Below are 23,330 nucleotides of genomic sequence, written 5' to 3'. Positions count from 1 at the left end.
AATAAGGCACCTCGGGGGTTTGTGGTATATGGCCAATATACCACAGCTAAGGACTGTATCCAGGCACTCCGTGTTGTGTCGTGCGCAACAGCCCTTAGCAGTGGTATATTGAACATATACCACAAACCCCCGAGGTGCCCTATTGCTTAATTATATGGCCAGAGCACCAATAATATACCCCCACTTAATCATTGACGCTGACCATTCTGTTGTGCAGTTGTTGTGGTCAGTCCATGGCCCATATCTAGCCATACCAGACTTATTGTTAGCAGGGGGGGGGAAATGTTTTATTGTCACGTACACCGGATAGGTGCAGTGAAGTGTGTCTACAGGCTCAGCCATAGTAGCACGGCGCCCCTGGAGCAAATGAGGGTTTAAGTGCCTTGCTCAAGGGCACATCCACAGATGTTTTCACCTCTTTGGCTCGGGTATTCGAACCAGTGACCTTTTTGTTACTGGCCCATCGCTCTAACTGCTAGGCTACCTGCCGCCTGACAAACCCTAATAGATGAGTAAACACTAGTAGTACACAGACAGAATAAATCACAGGCAGATTGGCTTCTGAACTTCCCCATCCATCCCTAAAACAAAACATTGCTTTATCAGATAGGTTGTAGCATTTTGACTTCCCCTGCATGTGAATCCACCACATTACCATGCAGGCTCTCGCTCTCTCTCTCCCCCTACTCGCTCGCTCTCCCCCTACCCCTCTCCTGTCTGTCTTCCCGGGTGTGAAAGTCACTGACATGGCTCCAGGCGAAGTGATCGACCTTGACAACCAGCCAGTTTGGAGGCCACGGGCTGGTGTTGTCGCGGCGACTCGATGTTGTGTGTGCGCGCTGGCCTGGCCTAAGACGAACAGCTGGGGGGTGGTGACATCAGGGTCGTCTGACTGTGTCGTCATTCCTTTTCATGTTGTTAGGACCCACTCATTCTAGAAATACTATTACTCTGCTGGCCTCAATGGTAGCATGGAGATAATGAACTTGATATGGTTTCACCGTGACGTATTTTGAATACACGTTTCTTCTCATGAAGAATTGTAGGCAAGTTTTATGTCTTGTAAAAGTTTAAATTCAAATTGTCCTTTTTTTGGACAATTGTAATCATCTCTAACAATTGCAGCAGTGCTTTGAGCTGGGGGAGCAGCAATAGGGATGGTTTTAGCCTGTGTAATGCTGCCCCCGTGGGGAGCAAAGTGTCATTGCATTTGGAGTCTGGATTTCCAATTTTTATTCCTTACTGATTTTGGTAATCTTGCAAATGGGATATCTGACAACCTGGGAATTTTAGGAAAGTTAGCGGAAGTGAGCGTTTTTTTTTTTTTAATCGAGAGAGAGAGGGAGGTCATGAGCAGCTCCCACATTTTTCAACATGTAAAAAAATAAAAAAGATTTTGAGTTAGACAAACTTAGATTTTTTTGGCAGTGACATATACAGAATGCTACCCTAAACAAAACCTTCACTCCAAATCAAAACTCCAAACCTACAACCTGATTTTGGACGGAATTGCCTGGAATTATCTGGAATGCTTCAAACAGAAACCTGAAAACACCATCCAACCCGGGAGCTGAGTGAGTAATGTTTAGTCTGAAGCCATTTTTTACTTTCAAAAGTCAAGAAAAATACATTACAAGGATATACACTGCTCAAAAAAATTAAGGGAACACTAAAATAACACATCCTAGATCTGAATGAATGAAATATTCTTATTAAATAGTTTTTTCTTTACATAGTTGAATGTGCTGACAACAAAATCACACTAAAATTATCAATGGAAATCAAATTTATCAACCCATGGAGGTTTGGATTTGGAGTCACACTCAAAATTAAAGTGGAAAACCACACTACAGGCTGATCCAACTTTGATGTAATGTCCTTAAAACAAGTCAAAATGAGGCTCAGTAGTGTGTGTGGCCTCCACGTGCCTGTATGACCTCCCTACAACGCCTGGGCATGCTCCTGATGAGGTGGAGGATGGTCTCCTGAGGCATCTCCTCCCAGACCTGGACTAAAGCATCTGCCAACTCCTGGACAGTCTGTGGTGCAATCGTGGCGTTGGTTTGGTGGAGCGAGACATGATGTCCCCGATGTGCTCAATTGGATTCAGGTCTGGGGAACAGGGCGGGCCAGTCCATAGCATCAATGCTTCCTCTGCAGGAACTGCTGACACACTCGCAGCCACATGAGGTCTAGCATTGTCTTGCAATTAGGAGGAAACCAGGGCCAACCGCCCCCAGCATATGGTCTCACAAGGGGTCTGAGGATCTCTCGGTACCTATGGCAGTCAGGCTACCTCTGGCGAGCACAATGGAGGCCCCAAAGATATGCCACCCCACACCATGACTGACCCACCGCCAAACCGGTCATGCTGGAGGATTTTGCAGGCAGCAGAACGTTCTCCACGGCGTCTCCAGACTCTGTCACGTCTGTCACGTGCTCAAGTGTGAACCTGCTTTCATCTGTGAAGAGCACAGGGCGCCAGTGGCGAATTTGCCAATCTTGGTGTTCTCTGGCAATGCCAAACGTCCTGCACGGTGTAAGCACAACCCCACTGTGGACGTCGGGCCCTCAATACCACCCTTCATGGAGTCTGTTTCTGACCGTTTGAGCAACACATGCACATTTGTGGCCTGCTGAGGTCATTTTGCAGGGCTCTGGCAGTGCTCCTCCTGCTCAAAGGCGGAGTAGTGGTCCTGCTGCTGGGTTTGTTTGCCCTCCTACGGCTCCTCCACGTCTCCTGATGTACTGGCCTGTCTCTGGTAGCGCCTCCATGCTCTGGACACTACGCTGACAGACACAGCAAACCTTCTTGCCACAGCTCGCATTGATGTGCATCCTGGATGAGCTGCACTACCTGAGCCACTTGTGTTTGGTTGTAGACTCCGTCTCATGCTACACTAAAGTGAAAGCACCGCCAGCATTCAAAAGTGACCAAAACATAGCCAGGAAGCATAGGAACTGAGAAGTGGTCTGTGGTCACCACTGCAGAACCACTCCTTTATTGGGGTGTCTTGCTAATTGCCTATAATTTCCACCTGTTGTCTATTCCATTTGCACAACAGCATGTGAAATTTATTGTCATTCAGTGTTGCTCCTAAGTGGACAGTTTGATTTCACAGAAGTGTGATTGACTTGGAGTTACATTGTGTTGTTTAAGTGTTCCCTTTCTTTTTTTGAGCAGTGTATTTGACTTTATATGGACTGAAAGCTACCAAGCCTGCTAGGACAAAGAAATACAACTTCAATTAGCACTGACGTGTGAAGCGAGAGGTGTCGAAGCCTTTGAGCCCAACAAATGGCAGACTACCCCACCCAAACCCCTACTCCCTTTGCCTGCTGCACTGCTGCTTGGATTCCACCTGGCGATCTGTTCACCGTCTGCCCTGGTTGCCCCTTCCTCTCTCCCGAGCTTTCGCTCGCCTCCAGCACTGTTGGGGCCAGTGACTCTGAACTTACAATGGCTAGCCCCAAGTCGTTATATATTTGATTTATTTCTTGTGTATTTTGCTATTTACCTCATGACTCCTACATGCTTTGTTGACTACGAACTTTCTTTACCCAACCGTGGGACAGACTATGTTTGGTCCCACACTCGGGACTCTGACTCTCCATTGGTTACACAGTCTTTTGGCCTCCCATCCCATTCTAACCATCTCTCGCCGGCTTTGTATTCATGTTACCTGATGAAATTGCTGTACAATATTTTCTTGTTGCCATCTGATGCACTTTCAGATGTCATAAATCAGCACTGCAGAGCTCTCCCTGTCCTATGCCGTGCCGTGATTGTATTACTGTTGATGATACTGGTATTGTACATGTACACCCTGGCCCATCTGCTGTTGCTAGCCACAATTCTGACTTGTGTTCTGATATCTGCTTCACTGATTTCTGCTCTTGTAAAAGCCTGGGTTTTCTGCACGTTAATACTAGAAGCTTATTACCTAAAATGGATCAATTGATGTGCTGCGATTTTTTTTTATTGACTTGGTCAAAGCTTTTGATATGGTAGACCATTCCATTCTTGTGGGCCGGCTAAGGAGTATTGATGTCTCTGAGGGGTCTTTGGCCTAGTTTGCTAACTACCTCTCTCAAAGAGTGCAGTGTATAAAGTCAGAAAATCTGCTGTCTCAGCCACTGCTGTCACCAAGGGAGTACACAAAGGCTCAATCCTAGGCCCACGCTCTTTCAATTTACATCAACAACATATCTCAAGCAGTAGGAAGCTCTCTCATCCATTTATATGCAGATGATACAGTCTTATACTCAGCTGGCCCTCCCGGGATTTTGTGTTAAATGCTCTACAACAAAGCTTTCTTAGTGTCCAACAAGTGTCCAATAAGTTTCTCTACCCCTAACCTTGTTCTGAACAACATCAAAACAAAGGTCATGTGGTTTGGTAAGAAGAATGCCCCTCTCCCACAGCGTTTACTACCTCTGAGGTTTAAAGCTTGATTTAGTCACTCATACAAGTATTTGGGAGTTTGGCTAGATGGTCCACTGTCCTTCTCTCAGCACAGATCAAAGATGCAGGCTAAAGTTAAATCTAGACGTGGTTTCCTCTATCATAATCGCTCCTCTTTCACCTCAGCTGCCAAACTGACCCTGATTCAGATGACCATCCTACCATGCATTTACGGACACATAATTTATAGATCGTCAGGAAAGGGTGCTCTCGAGCGGCTAGATGTTCTTTACCACTCGCCATCAGATTTGCCCACCAATGCTCTTATAGGACATTCACTGCACTCTATACTCCTCTGTATACTGGTCATCTCTGTATACCCATCGCAAGACCCACTGGTTGATGCTTATTTATAAAACCCTCTTAGGCTTCACTCCCCCCTCCACCCTATCTGAGATATCTACTGCAGCCCTCGTCCTCCACACACATCACCCGTTCTGCCCGTCACATTCTGTTAAAGGTCCCGAAAGCACACATATCTCTGGGTTGCTCCTCTTTTCATTTCGCTGCAGCTAGAGACTGGAACGAGCTGCAACAAACACTCAAACTGGACAGTTTTATCTCAATCTCTTCATTCAAAGAGTCAATCACGGACACTCTTACTGACAGTTGTGGCTGCATTGCGTGATGTATGGTTGTCTCTACCTTCTTGCCCTTTGTGCTGTTGTCTGTGCCCAATAATGTTTGTTCCATGTGGTGCTGCTGCCATGTGGTGTTGCTGCCATGTTGTGTTGCTGCCTTGCTATGTTGTCATCTTAGGTATCTCTTTATGTAGTGTTCTCTCTTTTCGTGATGTGTGTTTTGTCTTTATTTTTGAATTTTTTATCCCAGCCCCCGTCCCCGCAGGAGGCCTTTTGGTAGGCCGTCATTGTAAATACGAATTTGTTCTTAACTGACTTGCCTTGTTAAATGAAAAATAATAATCATAAAAATAAAAAAAAGAATTGATGACTGTGGTTGTCTCTTGTGTGTGAACCAGGAAAGCAGAGCAGATGTTTGCGGAGCTGGATGTGTGGAGCACCGTCCCAGAGAGGGACAGACTGGAGATCTATGAAGACGTCCTCTTCTACCTAGCCAAGAAGGAGAAGGTCAGTTTTATTGCCGTTAGGCTGCCTCTTTTGGGTATTTGGCATTTTATTAGGATCCCTAATTTAGCTGTTGCAAAAGCATCAGCTACTCTTCCTGGGGTCCACACAAAACACAAAACATGAAACATAATACAGAATATGAATAGACAACAGCTCAAGGACAGAACTACATAAATAACTAGAGTCTGCTGGGCTTGTTTTTTGGAGTGTGGTGTCACAACTACCAGTTTATTCTCTTCCATCTACATTCACTTCCACTTTGCAACATTTGATCCTATTTCTAATGAAACATTTCTATTGACAAAAGAAATGTAGTGCGAGGAAAATCATGTATTTGATCCCTAGCTGTCTGAAGAACGGAGTATTACTATCAGGGTTGGGATCAATTCCATTTCAATTCAGGAAGAAAAAATGTTTGTGTACTTCCTGAATCTAAATGGAATTGAACCCAACGCTGATTACTAAGTACATTATCTGTCGGAATGTGTTGACCGCCTCTTCACTCTAGTCTGTTCCATATTTGTCGTGTGTGGGTTACAGGAGCAAGCCAAGCAGCTGAGGAAGAGGAACTGGGAGGCTCTGAAGAACATCCTGGACAACATGGCCAACGTGACGTACCGCACCACCTGGTCCGAGGCCCAGCAGTACCTTCTGGACAACCCCACCTTCGCAGAGGACGAGGAGCTCCAGAGTACGCTGCACACTCATTCATACTATCTGCATCCCAAATGGCACCCTATTCCCTACATAGTGCACTACTTTTGACCAGAGCCCTTTTTGGGACAGATTTGAGACACAACCTTTCTCAAGGCTCTGCGTTCATTTAACTAAGGCAGCGGAGCTGTTACTTGTGAGTCATAAAAACAAAAGGGGGGGGGGGTGTCTGAGTTTGAATAGGTGAACGACTGAACAAGCCGAGTAACTGAAGTTGGTGAAGACTGCCCTGTCCAGTCAGGAGCTGTGGTTTGCAGTGTGTGCCTGTGTGGCGCAGCAGTGTGTATGTGTAAAAGACTGACTCTGTTTGCTGTGTGAGTGCTCTGTTGACGTTCTCCCCTCTCTCTTTCTCTCCTCTTCTCTCCTTGTTTGCTTCAGACATGGACAAAGAGGATGCTCTGATCTGTTTCGAGGAGCACATCCGAGCGCTGGAGAAGGAGGAGGAGGACGAGAAGCAGAAGACACTGCTGAGGGAGAGGAGGAGACAGCGCAAGAACAGAGAGTCCTTCCAGGTGAGAAAGACGGGCCTCCTCTACCTCACCATGGAGCGTTTTGGGAACAGTGTACACGGTAGAGGATTATGATACAAACAATGCTAACACCATAGAATTATATATAGAACATTAGAATGGATATTGGTAGTCTAGCAACATGGTACGGATAATTTGGACCGTCTTGGTTCATTCTTAAAACGGATCAAAGGGAATTATAGGATTTCTACGACTAACACAGACTGAAGAAAAAGCCAAATAGTTTCTCAGACGTTTTGACTAATACTGTACTGAAAAAGTACAGGAAAATATATAAGTGAATCTTGCATGGGTTGATCTCTCAGGGATGTCATTTATCCAGGTTGCGTTCCAAAAGATGCCCTATTTCCTTTTATATGGTGCACTATATAGGGAATATGGTTCCATTGGGACGTAGCCAAGTCATTTCAGTTGCTTTGCTGAGCCTCATGTTTTCTCTTCCCCCCCCCCCCCCCACAGGACATTCCTGCGGACGAGCTCCACGACAACGGTCAGCTCCACTCCATGTCTGCCTGGATGGAGATGTACCCCACCGTCAGCTCAGACATCCGCTTCGCCAACATGCTGGGCCAGCCAGGTATGAGGACACCTGCTGCATGCGCATACTCTCGCTCGCACCAGGTTTTCCGTTAGCCGCTAATAGCCGTCTTTATGCCCAAAAAACCAAAACCAAAGATATATATTTTTTTTTTACAGTACAAAAGCCAATATTTTTAATTGGCAGCTGCCAATTGTCCAGGAGAGTAAAAAATCCCATTGCGAAATAATGCTTTTTATCATATTCGTCGATGTAAATACATTCGACTGGTCATGCTTATCGGTCTATAGGTTTATTTGCAAAATTTAGAGGAATTAAATTGGAGTGTGTGTGTACAGTATATTCGTTATGTATCTTATTTATCACACCTACAGTATACAGATACAGAGCCTTTTAAGTGTAAAATCTGTCAGACTGTGAAAGCTGCTGCTACAGCATCTCAAACAGTAAACATGGGCAGCGGAAGGCAGGTTTCATTAGCGCGTCACACACCACTTTACAATGAGCTGGAGGCAGTATGCATTTTGAAAACATATATGTAATTGTTTGAACCCGGAACTTTTTAATACATATTATGAGGCATGTGATACCTTACTTCAAAGTAGCCTAGCCAAAATCAGACCATATCCGTGGAGGCAATTATTTTATATCAACTTTCTTTCATTGTCCGGTAGCCACAATCCTAGTCATATTAGCAACCCATGCTAGTTGTTTGCATATGCATATATTTCTAATGGATATCGTCATCTCTGTCGCATGAAACAGCTCGCTGCATTATGCCCTGTGCGCTTATAATGTGAAGAAATAATAGTTGAGATAAATGTTCTGATTGGTTGTATCAGACTCAGAGCTGTTAATGTAATTAAAAAATTTTTGTTGCTTACTGGTTGAATGAATTTTGGGTCTATCGTCCCACATCTGTCCCAGAGTCTGTTTGGAATAGGCTATTTCTTTCTCAACAAGCTGACCAATAGAATAGGCCAACTTTTCTACGATGGGGGATAGTAGATTGACACAGGCTAGTGATTTTGCTGTTTTTTTACTCGTCTTCTTGGCTACGGAAAAGTAGCTCTTCAAAGTGCGCGTCGGAATTGGGTAAGAAGGACCGCGCATCGTTCATCCTCGACTTGCATGTTCAGTTAATATGAATTACCATACTGGAAATGTGATTTCTGTCATTCTGAGCCCCGTGGGTGGACGCCCTAATCAAGTTATGCACCCAATGCATATGGCTCCGGTAAATTTCTCAAATGGCCAGTAAAGGAAAATGCTACCGGTCAAATCTCCGGCGCCACATTTTCTTAACGGAAACCCTGGCTCACACAGGTATACGCATACTTACATGCACGGACGCGTGGACGCACACTGATACACACACACACGCATGCACGTTATCAATATTGTTGTTGTCTTATCCACTTGTACTGCTGTGATGATGTCGTATGATACTTCTGCTGCTCTGGTTTGTGGTCGCTGCCTTTTTCTTTAGCCTTTTGGTGTTGCGGTAACCATGTGTTGTCCGAGCCCATCTTGAATAACGCGTGCATGTTAGTTTATGGTGTCTATTCTGCAGGCTCCACTCCCCTCGATCTGTTCAAGTTCTACGTGGAAGACCTGAAGGCTCGCTACCACGACGAGAAGCGGATCATTAAGGATATCCTGAAGGTGGGAAAATGTTACCTTCTGTGTTTTCTCCCACGTTGTGGTCTCAAATGGCGTCCTATTCCCTATTTAGTGCACTACTTTTTGCCTATATAGTGCGTTACCTTTTCACCAGAGCCCTATGGTGCCTGATCCAAAGTAGTGTATGGAATGGAGTGTAGGGTTCCGTTTGGGATGCAGTTAAATCTACTTTGCAGCGTAGATATTGTATAATCTGCACGATCGCCTCAATGGTAGTTTTCATTTTATTAACTCTCTCTCCTCTTTCCTCCACACAGGACAAAAACTTCATGGTCGAGGTAAACACTAGCTTTGAAGACTTTGGCACTGTGATCAGCTCAGACAAGAGAGCCACGACGCTGGACGCAGGCAACATCAAGCTAGCCTTCAACAGCGTAAGAGCTCTTTGATTTATACCCACGCCACCATTTCTGTGTCCGAAAACTCTATTAACTATACACTGAGTGTTCAGAACATTAGGAACACCTTCCTAATATTGAGTTGCACCCCCTTTTGCCCTCAGAACAGCCTCACTTTGTCAGGGCATGGATTGTTCAAGTTGTCGAAAGCGTTCCACAGGGACGCTGGCCCATGTTGACTCCAATGCTTCCCACAGTTGTCAAGTTTGCTGGATGTCCTTTGGGTGGTGGACCATTCTTGATACACACAGGAAACTGTTGAGGTTGAAAAACACAGCAGCGTTGCAGTTCTTGACACAAACCGGTGTGCCTGGCACCTACTACCATACCCTGTTCAAAGGCACTTAAAACGTATGTCTTGCTCATTCACCCTCTGAATGGCACACATACACAATCCATGTCTCAATTGTCTCAAGGCTTAAATATCCTTCTTTAACATGTCTCCTCCCCTTCATCTACACTGATTTGAAGTGGATTTAACAAGTGACATCAATAAGGAATCATAGCTTTCACTTGGATTCACCTGGTCAGTCTGTCATGGAAAGAGCAGCTGTTCTTAATGTTTTGTCCACTCTATGAGCCCTGGTCAGAAGTAGTGGACTAAATAGGGAATGGGTTCCATTTGGGATGCACAACGCTTCACTGACAATCAGTGACCTCGCTGTGCTTCCAAAAACTACTGAGTGACCTCCCTCTCTCCTCCTGTACCGATGTAGTTGCTGGAGAAGGCGGAGGCTCGGGAGAGGGAGCGGGAGAAGGAGGAGGCCAGGAAGATGAAGAGGAAAGAGGCTACCTTCAAGAGCATGTTGAAGCAGGCTACCCCAGCCCTGGAACCAGAGGCCACCTGGGAAGAAGTATGTGTTAATCTGTTACCTTTCTCTCTCTCTCTCACACACACACACAGTTTTACTGTTACCTTGCGCCAGAGGTGTGGACTCAAGTCACGTGACTTGGACTCGAGTTTGACTCAAGTCACACATTTGACAACTTGAGACGGACTTGGAGCCTCAAGACTTAGGACTTGACTTTGACTTGAGACTGATGACTTAAAATTATCTGGCCAGGTTTGTTACGTTTTGTCACTCATTTATGGCACAGAGTCTCCAGGGATGACTCTCCAAGCAGCCAGTGAGAGTAGCCAGAGAGCATGCACTTGCACAAAAAAAAAATGAAAGTGTAACAATTGGTTCGTGAAACGCACACTCTGCCCTTTGATTGGACCAGCAAACTGTCAATCAACACCAGTTCAGGTGAGCTAGCGCAGTGGTATGTATTTGTTATATATATATATACAGCTCCCATCAAAAGTTTGGACACATCTACTCATTCCAGGGTTTTTCTTAATTTTTTATATTTTCTACATTGTAGAATAATAGTGAAGACATCAAAACTATGACATAACATATGGAATCATGTAGTAACCAAAAAAGTGTTAAACAAATCAAAATATATTTTATATTTGAGATTCTTCAAAGTAGCCACCCTTTGCCTTGATGACAGATTTGCGCACACTTGTCATTCTCTCAACCAGCTTCATGAGATAGTCACCTGGAATGCATTTCAATTAACAGGTGTGCCTTATTAAAAGTTAATTTGTGGAATTGCTTCCCTTCTTAGTGCGTTTGAGCCAATCAGTGCTGTAAGGTAGGATTGGTATACAGAAAGCCCTATTTGGTAAAATACCAAGTCCATATTATGCCAAGAACAGCTCAAATAAGCAAAGAGAAACAACAGTCCATCATTACCTCAAGACATGAAGGTCAGTCAATCTGGAACATTTCAAGAACTTTGAAAGTTTCTTCAAGTGCAGTCGCAAACACCATCAAGTACTATGATGAAACTGTCTCATGAGGACCGCCACAGGAAAGGAAGAACCAGAGTTACCTCTGCTGCAGATGATAAGTTCATTAGAGTTACCAGCCTCAGAAATTGCAGCCCAAATAAATTCTTCACAGAGTTCAAGTAACAGACACATCTCAACATCAACTGTTTAGAGGAGGCTGCGTGAACCAGGCATTCATGGTTGAATTGCTACAATGAAACCACTACTAAAGGTCACCAATAAGAAGAATAGACTTGCTTGGGCCAAGAAACACGAGTAATGGACATTAGACTGGTGGAAATCTGTCCTTTGGTCTGAGTCGAAATTTGAGATGTGTGTCTTTGTGAGACGCAGAGTAGGTGAACTGATGATCTCCGCATTTGTGGTTCCCACTGTGAAGCATGGAGGAGATGGTGTGGGAGTGCTTTGCTGGTGACACTGTCAGTGATTTATTTAGAATTCAAGGCATACTTAACCAGCATGGCTACTACAGCATTCTCCAGCGATACGCCATCCCATCTGGTTTGCGCTTAGTTGGACTACCAATTTTGTTTTTCAAAAGGACAATGACCCAACACACCTCCATGCTGTGTAAGGGCTATTTTACCAAGAAGGAGAGGGATTGGAGTGTTGCATCAGATGACCTGGCCTCCACAATCACCCACTCAATCTAATTGAGATGGTTTGGGATGAGTTGGGCCGCTGTGAAGGAAAAGCAGCCAACAAGTGCTGAGCATATGTGGGATCTCCTTTAAGACTGTTGGAAAAGCATTCCAGATGAAGCTGGTTGAGAGAATGCCAAGAGTGTGCAAAGCTGTCATCAAGGCAAAGGGTGGCTATTTTGAAGAATCTCAATATAAAATTTTGATTTCACACTTTTTTGGATACTACATGAGTGTCTTCACTATTTTTCTACAATGTAGAAAATAGTACAAATAAAGAAAATCCTTTGAATGAGTAGGTGTGTAGGCCTATGTTATTGCACCAAATGATTGTCTCAAAAACATTTGAATCTGTTGACCAATGATTAATCATCAGCATTGGCGCTCAAAGGCGGGCTCACATATCCAGATTAGTGACCAGAAAGCACTTTCATCATTTTCTATAAACATTAGTATGTTTATATTATCCATATAAAATACCGTTTAGCAATCTTCTACAGACGCATCCTTGCCAGAACAGTGATAGGCTACCTGGTAGGCTAACAATGATAGCTATCATTTTTATATTTCAGATAGGCTGAGTTTGGGTGGCTACTTGCTATATGACTAAAGATGGTTGTAACATCGCACTGCCTTCAATAGTATGGGATGAAAATGTAACATTCTGGCTAATTTAATGACAGTATCTGTGAGGAAGTAGAGGGCTACACAGTTGCCATCCAAAGTGATATCGCTTTCCATCCGATCCTGCAACCTCTGCTGCTTGCAGGTAGCCAGTATGATTCTGCTTGCTCTGGACTCCAGAGAAGTGACTTGATATTGGCTGCTAACATGTAGGTGTAAAAACACTGTTTATTTCTGTATCTTTAAGTTCTGAAAATGCATTGCCGTTTAAGGCTGTAAATGACTGGCTACATTTGTGTTCGCAAGCTTTGAACCACTCCTTTTTGGGGGAACGCTAACGATCTAACGATAAGAGAGGATTGTCATAAATAAATATGCAGCTCCAAAAATTGTTCGGTGATCAATAATATTAACTGTTTACTTTGCAAACTCACCAGCAATGGACATCAAGCAACAATTACTAGCATAGGCTTACTGGTCTTTTGGTATGTCAAAATTTCTTGAAATGTATCATTCAGTTATGAAGCTTGCATTTGGAATTTGTTGTTAAAATGAATTATTACATAACCAAATATATATTGTAGACAAAATAATGACAATGGCGGTCTGGTAGCCTCAATAAATAGACAAAGATTTGTAGTTGAACAAGTCATTGCACGTATATATTTTTTAACTTGAGACTTGACTTGCTCTTGGAATGCAGGACTTGTACTTGACTCAACTTGAGACTCAGATCTTGTGACTTGCTTGTGACTCGAATAATAGTGACTTGATCCCACCTCTGCCTCACACACACACATTATTACTGTTACCTTTCTCACACACACACACGTTGTTATCAATGGGCTACTGTCTTGCACATTATTTGATAGTCATGCAACTATTCAAAAGCAAACCTTTTGTTTTCTGACTATTCATTTTCTCTCTTTGGTCGTCTTAGGTCCGAGAAAGATTCCTCAAAGAATCTGCATTCGAAGACGTGACTCTGGAGTCTGAGAGGAAAAGGATATTCAAAGACTTCATGCATGTCTTGGAGGTAAGACTCATTTAACTCTGGTAACCTGTGTGGGGGGGGAAAGTACTCTGACAATGTCAGTGGTGGCATCTCAAATGGCACCCTATTCCCTATATTGTGCACTACTTTTGACCAGGGCCCATAGTAGTGCACTATATACGGATGAGGGTGCCATTTGGGACAGAACCAGTGTCACGACATACAGTACTCAAACCTGGCTGCTCTTTCTTCTCACAGCACGAGTGCCAGCATCATCACTCCAAGACCAAGAAACACTCAAAGAAGTCCAAGAAGCACCACAGGAAGCGCTCCCGCTCTCGATCGGTTAGTACTATGCCCCGACACTGCACAAACCAAGACCCCTCTGCGCCCTTTGTAGCTGCGTCCCAAATGGCAACCTATTCCCTAGATGGTGCACTACTTTTGACCAGAAACCCTATAGTTTATAGGAAATAGGGTGCCATTTGGGATTTCGCCTTCAATTGTATCCGCATGGCACCTCACTAGACAAACCCTCCTACTACTCCCACTCCTCTTCTCTCTGCAGGGCTCGGAGTCTGAAGGTGAAGACGATTATCACACCAAGAAGAAGAAGCGCTCACCGTCCAAGTCCCCGTCCGAGCGCTCCTCCAGTGGGGAATCTGGTCAGTGGTTATCCTATGTATAATCCCTTTTGTTTATTCTTTTATCGTCCCAATGAAAAACTTGAATGATAATTGTGATATAAGGATCAGGTATGATGAAAAAGTATATGCTGATAGGAATGTATTGTACCTATAACCTTGACTAGAAATAATCACTATAAAAAAAACAAATGAAGGAATATTGTGTGGCAGCCAGTTTCTGACATCCCTCTCCATTCGGTCAACAGATAGAAGTTATAAGAAGTCCAAGAAGCACAAGAAGAAGGGGAAGAAGAGGCGTCACAAGTCGGTAGGTTCTCAGGACGGAACTATCATTTCGGGGGAATGTTTGGGCCACTCTGGAAAGATTGTGACGCCAAATGGCGGACGGTGCGCTTATTCTTGTGACCCTGTCTTTCAGCAATCTCCCGAATCCGAAGGCGAGCGGAAAGAGAAGGGAGGAAGAGAGAGGGACGGCAAGCGGGAGAAGGACCAGGAGAAAGAAAAAGAGAACGACAAGTCCCGGGGGAAGAGTCGCTCCGAATCCAAGCAGAAGTCACCTAAAAGGAAATCTACCAAGGAGGAGGTAAAACGTCCCATTCTGGTCACTAAACCCAGCCATGCATCTGGGATTTGAATGCTTTAAAAGAAAAGAAATACTCCATGCCAGTACACAGCAGTTGTATCCAAGCATTTTGTCTCATCCTAGTCCAAGTGAGGTGTTTACTATTCTATTTCCTAGTGCAGGGTTCACCAATTACATTCAGCCTTGGGCGGATGGTCGGGGTGCCGGAAGATAGTTGTTCACAGCAAATTGACCGCAAGAATCCCAAACAGATATAGTATTTGACAAAATCGGAATCCTTTCAAACTTTGATTACATTGGGATACGATCACGTATGCCTTAATGCGTGGGAATAAATGAACGGATTTTTCTTAAATTTAAAATCACTCCCTGGTGATTTTAGTCTTCTGTCCAACACCAAAAATGATTTAAAGTGACTGCGGTTCTGGATTTGCTGCAACCCAACTTGCTGTGTCTATTGATACGGAGGTTTCTGTGCATGTGCAGGATTCTTTTCTTTTTACGGAGCTGCTGCCCACTATGTTGTCTACGTAGCTTCTGCTCAGTGCTTCCACTGCCGCTTCCCCCTTAACATGGAGGGGGAAACTTCATGTTCTACTCTAAAGAGTAAAGATGTGGATCGACATGTTTGAACAGTGCCTTCCATACCTCGAGCGATTGTACTGTTATTTTGTTCTGGAAGGGTGTTAGGCAGCCTTCAGCTTTCATGTTATACACAAAAGACATGATCAACATTTTGGTACAAACTTTGTTGTCTAACAGTATATTTAGGCAAGCATATCAAACACAAGCAAGATGCATACAGGCAGTCAAAATAGTGATTCTTTACTCATTATCGTTGCGAACATTGGCTAGCTCTTTTTTTCCAGCTACTCTCGCTACTATGTGGCAGCATATCTATGAAGATTATCACCACAAATAGTAGGAAGTCTAAAGCAGTAATGGACAAATGAAGTAAGGAATAATAGCGCATAGTCAGACATGCTCGGGCTTCCTAGAATGTTCTTTTTACAGGAACTCTGGCTAGTGGCTGTGATATGGCAGCAACTATAAAGATTAGCCTACATCACACGAAATGCTGATTTTGTTTTGTTGTTGCTCCATTGCAATGTGTAGGGACTTCGTCCAGCTTGTGCAACTGCAATATCCGTTACAACAGACACCAGAAGGTTGTATACTTTATAGACTTCAATAAATATTTTGGAGAATGTTTGTTCAAATCGCCACGTTAAAAAAAAAAAAAAAAAAAAACACTATATGTGCGTTGAATGCTGTAACAACACAGAATAAATAAGGCATACTTTGATGACTGCTGAATACCAACCGTCAATCCCGTAGATCATGTGTTTTCAGGCTTGCGAAGCAACTGCTTTCTTTTTATTTATTTATAATTTTTTTACCCCCTTTTTCTCCCCAATTTCGTGCTATCCAATTGTGTTAGTAATTACTATCTTGTCTCATCGCTACAACTCCCGTACGGGCTCGGGAGAGACGAAGGTCGAAAGCCATGCATCCTCCGAAACACAACCCAACCAAGCCGCACTGCTTCTTAACACAGCGCGCATCTAACCCGGAAGCCAGCCGCACCAATGTGTCGGAGGAAACACTGTGCACCTGGCGACCTTGGTTAGCGTGCACTGCGCCCGGCCCGCCACAGGAGTCGCTGGTGCGCGATGAGACAAGGATATCGACAAGGATATCACGATGAGACAAGGACGACGCTAGGCCAATTGTGCGTCGCCCCACGGACCTCCCGGTCGCGGCCGGCTGCGCGAACCCAGAATCTCTGGTGGCACATGCCACCACTGCGATGCAGTGCCCTAGACCACTGCGCCACCTGGGAGAGTCCTAAGCAACTGCTTTCTATCCCTCTCGATTGCGCGCTCCCAACGAAGCGGAATTAAAATAATTGAACCGATGTCCGTTAGTTGTTTAAAAATCCCAAAATAACCGTCATTTCGGTTAATCGCTCAGCACTACCAGTGTTGTCGGGAAAATGTGGGTTTTGATGTTTTGTCTTTGTTGTGTAGGGTGGCTGGGACACTTCAGGCAGCGAGCTGAGTGAAGGAGAGCTGGAGAAGAGGAGGAGGACTCTACTGGAACAGCTGGATGCTCCTTGATCCTGCTTTTCCCTCATGCTGTCTTCCTTTCATCCACCATGCATTCCCCCCAGTGCTTATTTTTCAGCGTAACGCCACACATGCTTGGACTTAAGGTTTCCAGGATTCCAGGAACTTTCCAGAAATTCACAGGTTTTCCAGAAATCCCAGTTAGAAGATTTGTGTAATTCCTGTCAATTTTGGGTAAGTTACCAGAATGTTTCAGCCCTATTTGGACTGTGTGTGAACTGTTCCCCTTGTGTTTTGTATAATGGGAATGTACCCGCCACACTGGCACTAGAATGCTTGGTCAATATTTGCTCTGTTTTCTTACGTTATTGGAAGGTCAACTGTGTGGACATTTTAGTGACACACTTCAGAAATGTGTTGCCTTTTTATAATGTTTTCTCACTAGCTATTTTATTCGTTTTGTAGTTTTTCTTTGCTACTAGTTTGATATCGAAATGGATTCAAAGTGCATCTTAATGCCATGCTCTTTACTGTGACTGCCTTGCAGTTCTCAGTACAATTGTTGTCTGAGTCACAAATGGCACTGTATTTATTCCCTTTATAGTGCACTACTTTTGACCAGGGCCCCCAAAGTAAAAAAGAAAAAAAAGTTTAATTTAGGAAATCTGTTGACAAAATATTCTCGCAAATAAAAAGAGATGTGATTGTGTCTGTGTAATCAAGGTTTGAAATCATTTTCAAATGCAATACATTTTTGTGCTTAGTTGTGGTCAATTTGCAATGTACAAATTATAATTATATTCCGGACCCCCGACCATCCGCTCGGACAAAAATCGCCCCGCAGCTGAATCTAGTTAGAATTTTTAGGATTGGTTCGCTAGATTTTCACAAGAGGAATTGTGAAAGTCCTCATTGCATGATCTATAAATGTAATAAAATATAGTTGACATGAATTTGTTTTGTCTTCATGTACCCTCACCAGCAGCCACCATAGATCGGAGCTCATTATTTTCTTTACATATGACCTCTTTGTTATGAGTGCCTCTTGTTCACTAGGCTTAGTAGCCTTGTATCCGTTTCCTGTGGCTCATTGAAATGCTAGGCTGGCTGTATGTAATAATTGCTACTGTAAGAGGTGCCGAGACAACGTGGCTCAGGACAATCTAGATTAAGCTCCAATAACATCACCAGGGTTGTGGCACGTTGGCCGAAGACCGCCAGAAGTGGCAAACCCAAACCTTTGTTGCTGCCCTATGCCCCAGCCCGCCAGACGGGTGAGTAATGATTTCCACGGTTTACATACAGAGATGACAAGACCGATTTCTCCTGTTGTTTTTAGATCAATGAGCCTGCATAGAAAACCAGAGTGAATCTGAACAGCTGTCTGCCAAATGAATGATAAAGAACAAAATTGAAATAAAGATGCACACATTATAATAGTGTAAATAGTTTATTTGATCAAATCCAGAACTCGGTCTACCTTTAACTAAATGTTATTTCAAAGTATTTTGTAATAAGCACACAATGCCTAAAATACATTTCTGAAGTAATAACTAAAACATGCCACTATTATCCAGTCTAATGAGTGAAGCTGATGAGTGGTCAACAGTTCACATAGGAAGTATAGAGATGAGTGGTTTGTTGCACATGCTATAACGTGGACATTTATGGTCCCAAGACCACAGAAAGCTTCTCCGAACGTCAATGGGTTATGGCCCAAATGACTCCCTATATAGGGCACTATTTTTGACCTTTTTTGCACCAGGGCCCATAGGGTCAAAAGTAGTGCACTAAATAGGGAATAGAGTGCCATTTGGGACATACATTAATATAATGCCTCTTTACTCTCAGGCAAGTGTGACACCAGGGCATTCTGCTTCACACAATCGATCCGTTCGGTTAAAGTGAACCCAGATTTGTTTTTTTCGGCGTAATTAAATATACAAAATGGACAAACCTATAAGTTAAAATAACATTCAAATTGTATATCACAGGGTGATGCACATTTTGTTTTAAACAGTATGTACAATAGTAACCTTAGAGTAATGAGAGGATTAAGAAGTAAAAAACAATGCAACAATTTGTAGCAAAATATCTGTACATTTACAAAACTTTTTTTTGCTTTGTGTAATTTTTGTTTGTTCTGACATTTTTTTAATATAACTAGCTAAACACTTTAAAAAAAGAAGAAAAAAAGACTGTCGCTCATGTCAGTGGGTCACATGAGCAAAGCTGAATGGATACCGTTTACAGTGGTTAAATACTATACATTAAATGTACAATAATAGTGAGTAGACGGTTGCCTAGAGATTCATTAGCCGATTTGCGGTTTTCAGGGTAAAAAAATTAACTTGGAATCCAGTTTCAATGACAAGCTCCTCAAGTAGCCTAAAGTACCTTCCTTGCTGCTGCTACACTTGACTGGAAGTGTATCTGCTGATAAGTCTTTGTTTTAGCACCTTTCCTATTCGCTCTGAGTCAATTGTGGCTCTAGCTCTTGTCTGGGGTGTCGTTCGGGTGTGCTCTCGCAGTCGTTTGACCGAACGATTCCCTGGACCAGAGCTATTGTGGCTCAAGCCCCACCATCCACTTAACAGCATTGCATTTGAATGGCACTTGAGGTCTACATGAGCAGACAATGTACAGTACCAGTCAAAAGTTTGGATACAACTACTCATTCAAGGATTTTTTATTTTTACTAGTTTCTACATTGTGGAATAATAGTGAAGACATTAAAACTATGAAATAACACATGGAGTTATGTTGTAACCAAAACAGTGTTAAACAAATCAAAATATATTTAATGTGAGATTCTTCAAAGTAACCACCCTTTGCCTTGACGACAGCTTTGCACACTCTTGGCATTCTCTCAACCAGTTTCATGAGGTAGTCACCTGGAATGTATTTCCATTAACCGGTGTACCTTGTTAATTTGTGTAATTTCTTTCCTTCTTAATACGTTTGAGCCAATCAGCTGTGCTGTGACATGGTAGGGGTGGTATACAGAAGATAGCCCTGTTTGGTAAAAGACCAAGTCCATATTGTGGCAAGAACAGCTCAAATAAGCAAAGTAACACAACAGTCCATCATTACTTTAAGACAGGAAGGTCAGTCATTACGGAACATTTCAAGAACTTGTAAAGTTTCTTCAAGTGCAGTGATAAGTCAAAATCTTAGATTTTTGGTTCCAACCGCCGTGTCTTTGTAAGATGCAGAGCAAGTGAACGGATGATCTCCGCATGTGTGGTTCCTACCGTGAAGCATGGAAGATTTATTTCGAATTCAAGGCACACTTAACCAGCATGGCTACCACAGCATTCTGCAGCGATTCGCCATTCCCATCTGGTTTGCGCTTAGTGGGACTATCAATTGTTTTTCAACAGGACAATGACACAAAACACACCTCCAGGCTGTGTAAGGGCTATTTGACCAAGAAGGAGAGTGATGGAGTGTTGCATCAGATGACCTGGCCTCCACAATCACCCGACCTCAACTCAATTGAGATAGTTTGGGATGAGTTGGACCGCAGAGTGAAGGAAAAGCAGCCAACAAGTGCTCAGCATATGTGGGAACTCCTTCAAGACTGTTGTAAAAGCATTCCAGGTGAAGCTGGTCGAGAGAAGGTCGACAGAATGCCAAGAGCTGTCATCAAGGCAAAGGGTGTCTACTTTGAAGAATATATTTATCTGTTTAACACTTTTTGGGACACTACATGATTACATATGTGTTATTTAATAGTTTTGATATCTCCACTATTATTCTACAATGTAGAAAATAGTTTTAAAAAATACCGAAAAACTCTTGATTGAGTATGACTGGTGCTCTATTTCTATCTAGATAGAGCTAATAATTCACGACTTGGTCCACTAACCATGTTAGCACTGATGAATGAGATGTTAATACTGTAATATGGAGGCCTAGCTATATACAATTCACATTAGCCTGGTCTCACTTCGAGAGAGCCCCACCTCTGAGCTATATTATTTCTGATACGATTTCTCCGTGGTCACTCGTTGGTGTACAAAAGTCTACCTGATACTTGCTTAAGTACTTTCATTGAGCATATTAGTTTTGGATCACTGCTTCATAGTAGTAATCTAAGACTTGTCCCCTTTTAATAAGGCCATTAGCCCTTTAGCAACAATTTTGTTGTGCCGCTCGAGCACATTGTTGGAATTCCAAGAGCAATGGCAGGAGCACCAGGAATGTAATAAGATACTTGCTATTGTATATCATATTCATCACCTGTGGCGGAATACTTTTTGACGCCTAACGCCTCGAACACACCTGCAGCATCATTGCGCAAATTGGCACGCAGCGTCATCTGGATATGTGTGCAACAGAAGTTCAACGTTCACCTTTCTGCTACCATTTCTGTCAAGCCGTCTACGCATAGAATTTGATGCGTGCGTTTGATTTATCCGACGTACGCACCGCAACTGCCGCTGCAACGCGGCGAGGCAAACGCAGCGCTCCATTGGAAATTCATGTGCTTCTGGTGTCCCAAAACGCAATGACGCTGGGAGGTGGGATCGAGGCATAACGGAACCGTGTCACATATACATTCTACACTTCTTTCAGGAAAAATCTCTTCCAGGAATTCCCCCTACGGACGTCCGTGTCCAGTTTTACACATCAAAGGAAATTACAATTAAAGCCAGGTCAAGTTGTATTGCTTGAAGTAATAAAAAAATAAAACAACTGATCACATAAAGTACGTTTCAGGCACTTGGCTTGTCTAAGGTTCCCTATAACTGACCTTTCAGACCCATCCATCTTTCTTTCCTTCAGTCCATCTATTTCTCTTTCAGTCCATCCATTTCTCTTTCAGTCCAGAGTGAGAGGCTGCTACATCCACCCCCCCCCCCTTCAGCCTTCTCCTAGCACATGCACTGTTCCCTCGTCACATGACCACTTCCGTGTTGTTGACCGGCCGCAAGTTTTGGTCGTCAAAGCGCCTTCTGACGCTCCTCCTCACCGCGTCGGCTCGCCTGTAAGGCTGATTTCGAAGATCTGGGATGGAGGAAGGGGAGAGAATAAAAGAGTTGTCAGTCATGCCAGGGCCTTCAGATGAGCCCAGAGGCTGTTTGTTGGCAGCCAATCAGGCAAAGCAGCTTGAGTTGTAAAGAAACATTCCCCTTCAGTTCACTCCTCTAAAAGGAAGACAAAAACAGTCCCACAGAAAAGACCTTATTGATTTGACATTTTTCATATTTACTAGTCCTTCTGTCGATTTAAAAAAACAAACGCTATGGACAGGTGCCCCCCAATACAAGCCCCCCCCCCCCCCAAAAAATATGCAAAATCCTCCCATGTTAAACAATCAGGGGAAAAAAAGGGGAACGTAATCATTTCCCATAAAGGGCGTTTACACTGAATTTGCATTATTTTGATTTTAGACATGCAACATTTGTCTATAACCTTATTAGGAAATGGAGGTTGAACAGAAATGAGGGAGGGGGGGGACCAACACAGTCAGTCTAGCATGAAGTAGAGAAAGCCCTCAGCGGTAGGTAACTTAAGGGAAGGGAGGTAAAAAAAAAAAGAGATGCTTGCCAGGTCTGGGACACATCCACCACCACAGGGGTGCTATTGGAGGAATTCCTTACCCTCGAGTGGACATTGGGGAATTTAGTAATATTATTCTTCTTTAGGGCTGGATGGATGAAGAGAAGACAAAATGGAGGTTAAAAGAAGCAGGGTGACCAGAGGGGTGTTTTCACAGTGGAGGAGCGCCGAGCGAGCAAAGCGGCCAATGGGGAGGCGGGGGGGGGCAGTGGTCATTGGACAGGATATGGCAGGGCAGGACTAAGGTGTATAGAGGGGCAGAGCTTACTAAGATGTGCTGTTAATTGATACTGCAGGCACAAAGGAAGAGTAAATCAAAGCGCTTTATTTTTCTGTTTTTCTGTCAAAAAAAAACCCAGGCTGCTTTCCAGAGTGACTACCAGCATGAGCAAATAGTGCCAACCATCACATTTTGCACGAAGACTTAGTTATCACAAACCAAACCCAACAAAGTTTTTTTCAACATACACAAAAAACTTTTATGTGCAGACCAAGAACCAAACAACGGCATGCATTCAGCCAGATACAATGGGCATAGGATGTGAATTCGACTGTAATTTATGAAACATTTAGAAATACTGAGGCCTGTCCCTTTAAATTGCTCAACAGCAATTCAGGACATGTATCTCTGTATTTAGTTTGCACACAATGGAAATGAATGTGACATCCAAGACCGAGAAATGCGTGTCAGAAATGAATAATTCATGCTTCATGCAATACGTTAGAAAGGTGACCAGATAAACCACAGAAAGTCGTGTGATATGAATATGATCCAGCACCAAAGAGTTTGAGCCAAGCGCAAGGCAAGGGAAACGGTAGATCTGGTCCAGGGGCGTTACATGTAATTCAAGGCTCAGAATCAGCCACACATAACGCCCTAGACCAGAGCTAGGGAACTGGAATTGTGGGTTTGAAGCGGGAGAAAGCCAGAGGCATGCAGGAACC

At 43.5% G+C, this 23,330-nt stretch overlaps 1 protein-coding gene and 1 pseudogene across 1 annotated transcript in view; one reads left to right on the top strand and one right to left on the bottom strand.

Moving 5' to 3' along the window:
- LOC111974178 (pre-mRNA-processing factor 40 homolog A) overlaps positions 1-17,770 on the top strand; it is a 32,760-nt gene extending 14,990 nt beyond the window's left edge. Inside the window, exons 15-27 of the mRNA XM_024001818.2 lie at positions 5,445-5,553; positions 6,094-6,244; positions 6,646-6,779; positions 7,257-7,374; positions 8,909-9,000; positions 9,276-9,392; positions 10,133-10,270; positions 13,465-13,560; positions 13,777-13,863; positions 14,087-14,183; positions 14,411-14,472; positions 14,584-14,748; positions 16,779-17,770. Coding sequence (XP_023857586.1) covers positions 5,445-5,553; positions 6,094-6,244; positions 6,646-6,779; positions 7,257-7,374; positions 8,909-9,000; positions 9,276-9,392; positions 10,133-10,270; positions 13,465-13,560; positions 13,777-13,863; positions 14,087-14,183; positions 14,411-14,472; positions 14,584-14,748; positions 16,779-16,868 — 1,456 coding nt within the window. The 3' untranslated portion in view covers positions 16,869-17,770. The remainder of the gene's footprint in view (positions 1-5,444; positions 5,554-6,093; positions 6,245-6,645; positions 6,780-7,256; positions 7,375-8,908; positions 9,001-9,275; positions 9,393-10,132; positions 10,271-13,464; positions 13,561-13,776; positions 13,864-14,086; positions 14,184-14,410; positions 14,473-14,583; positions 14,749-16,778) is intronic.
- A 478-nt stretch (positions 17,771-18,248) lies between these two features.
- LOC111974168 (formin-like protein 2) overlaps positions 18,249-23,330 on the bottom strand; it is an 81,155-nt pseudogene continuing 76,073 nt past the window's right edge.

Source organism: Salvelinus sp. IW2-2015, linkage group LG2 (genome assembly GCF_002910315.2).
Source record: "Salvelinus sp. IW2-2015 linkage group LG2, ASM291031v2, whole genome shotgun sequence".
Classification (NCBI taxonomy): Eukaryota; Metazoa; Chordata; class Actinopteri; order Salmoniformes; family Salmonidae; genus Salvelinus; species Salvelinus sp. IW2-2015.
This window is presented reverse-complemented; position numbering and strand designations above follow the sequence as displayed.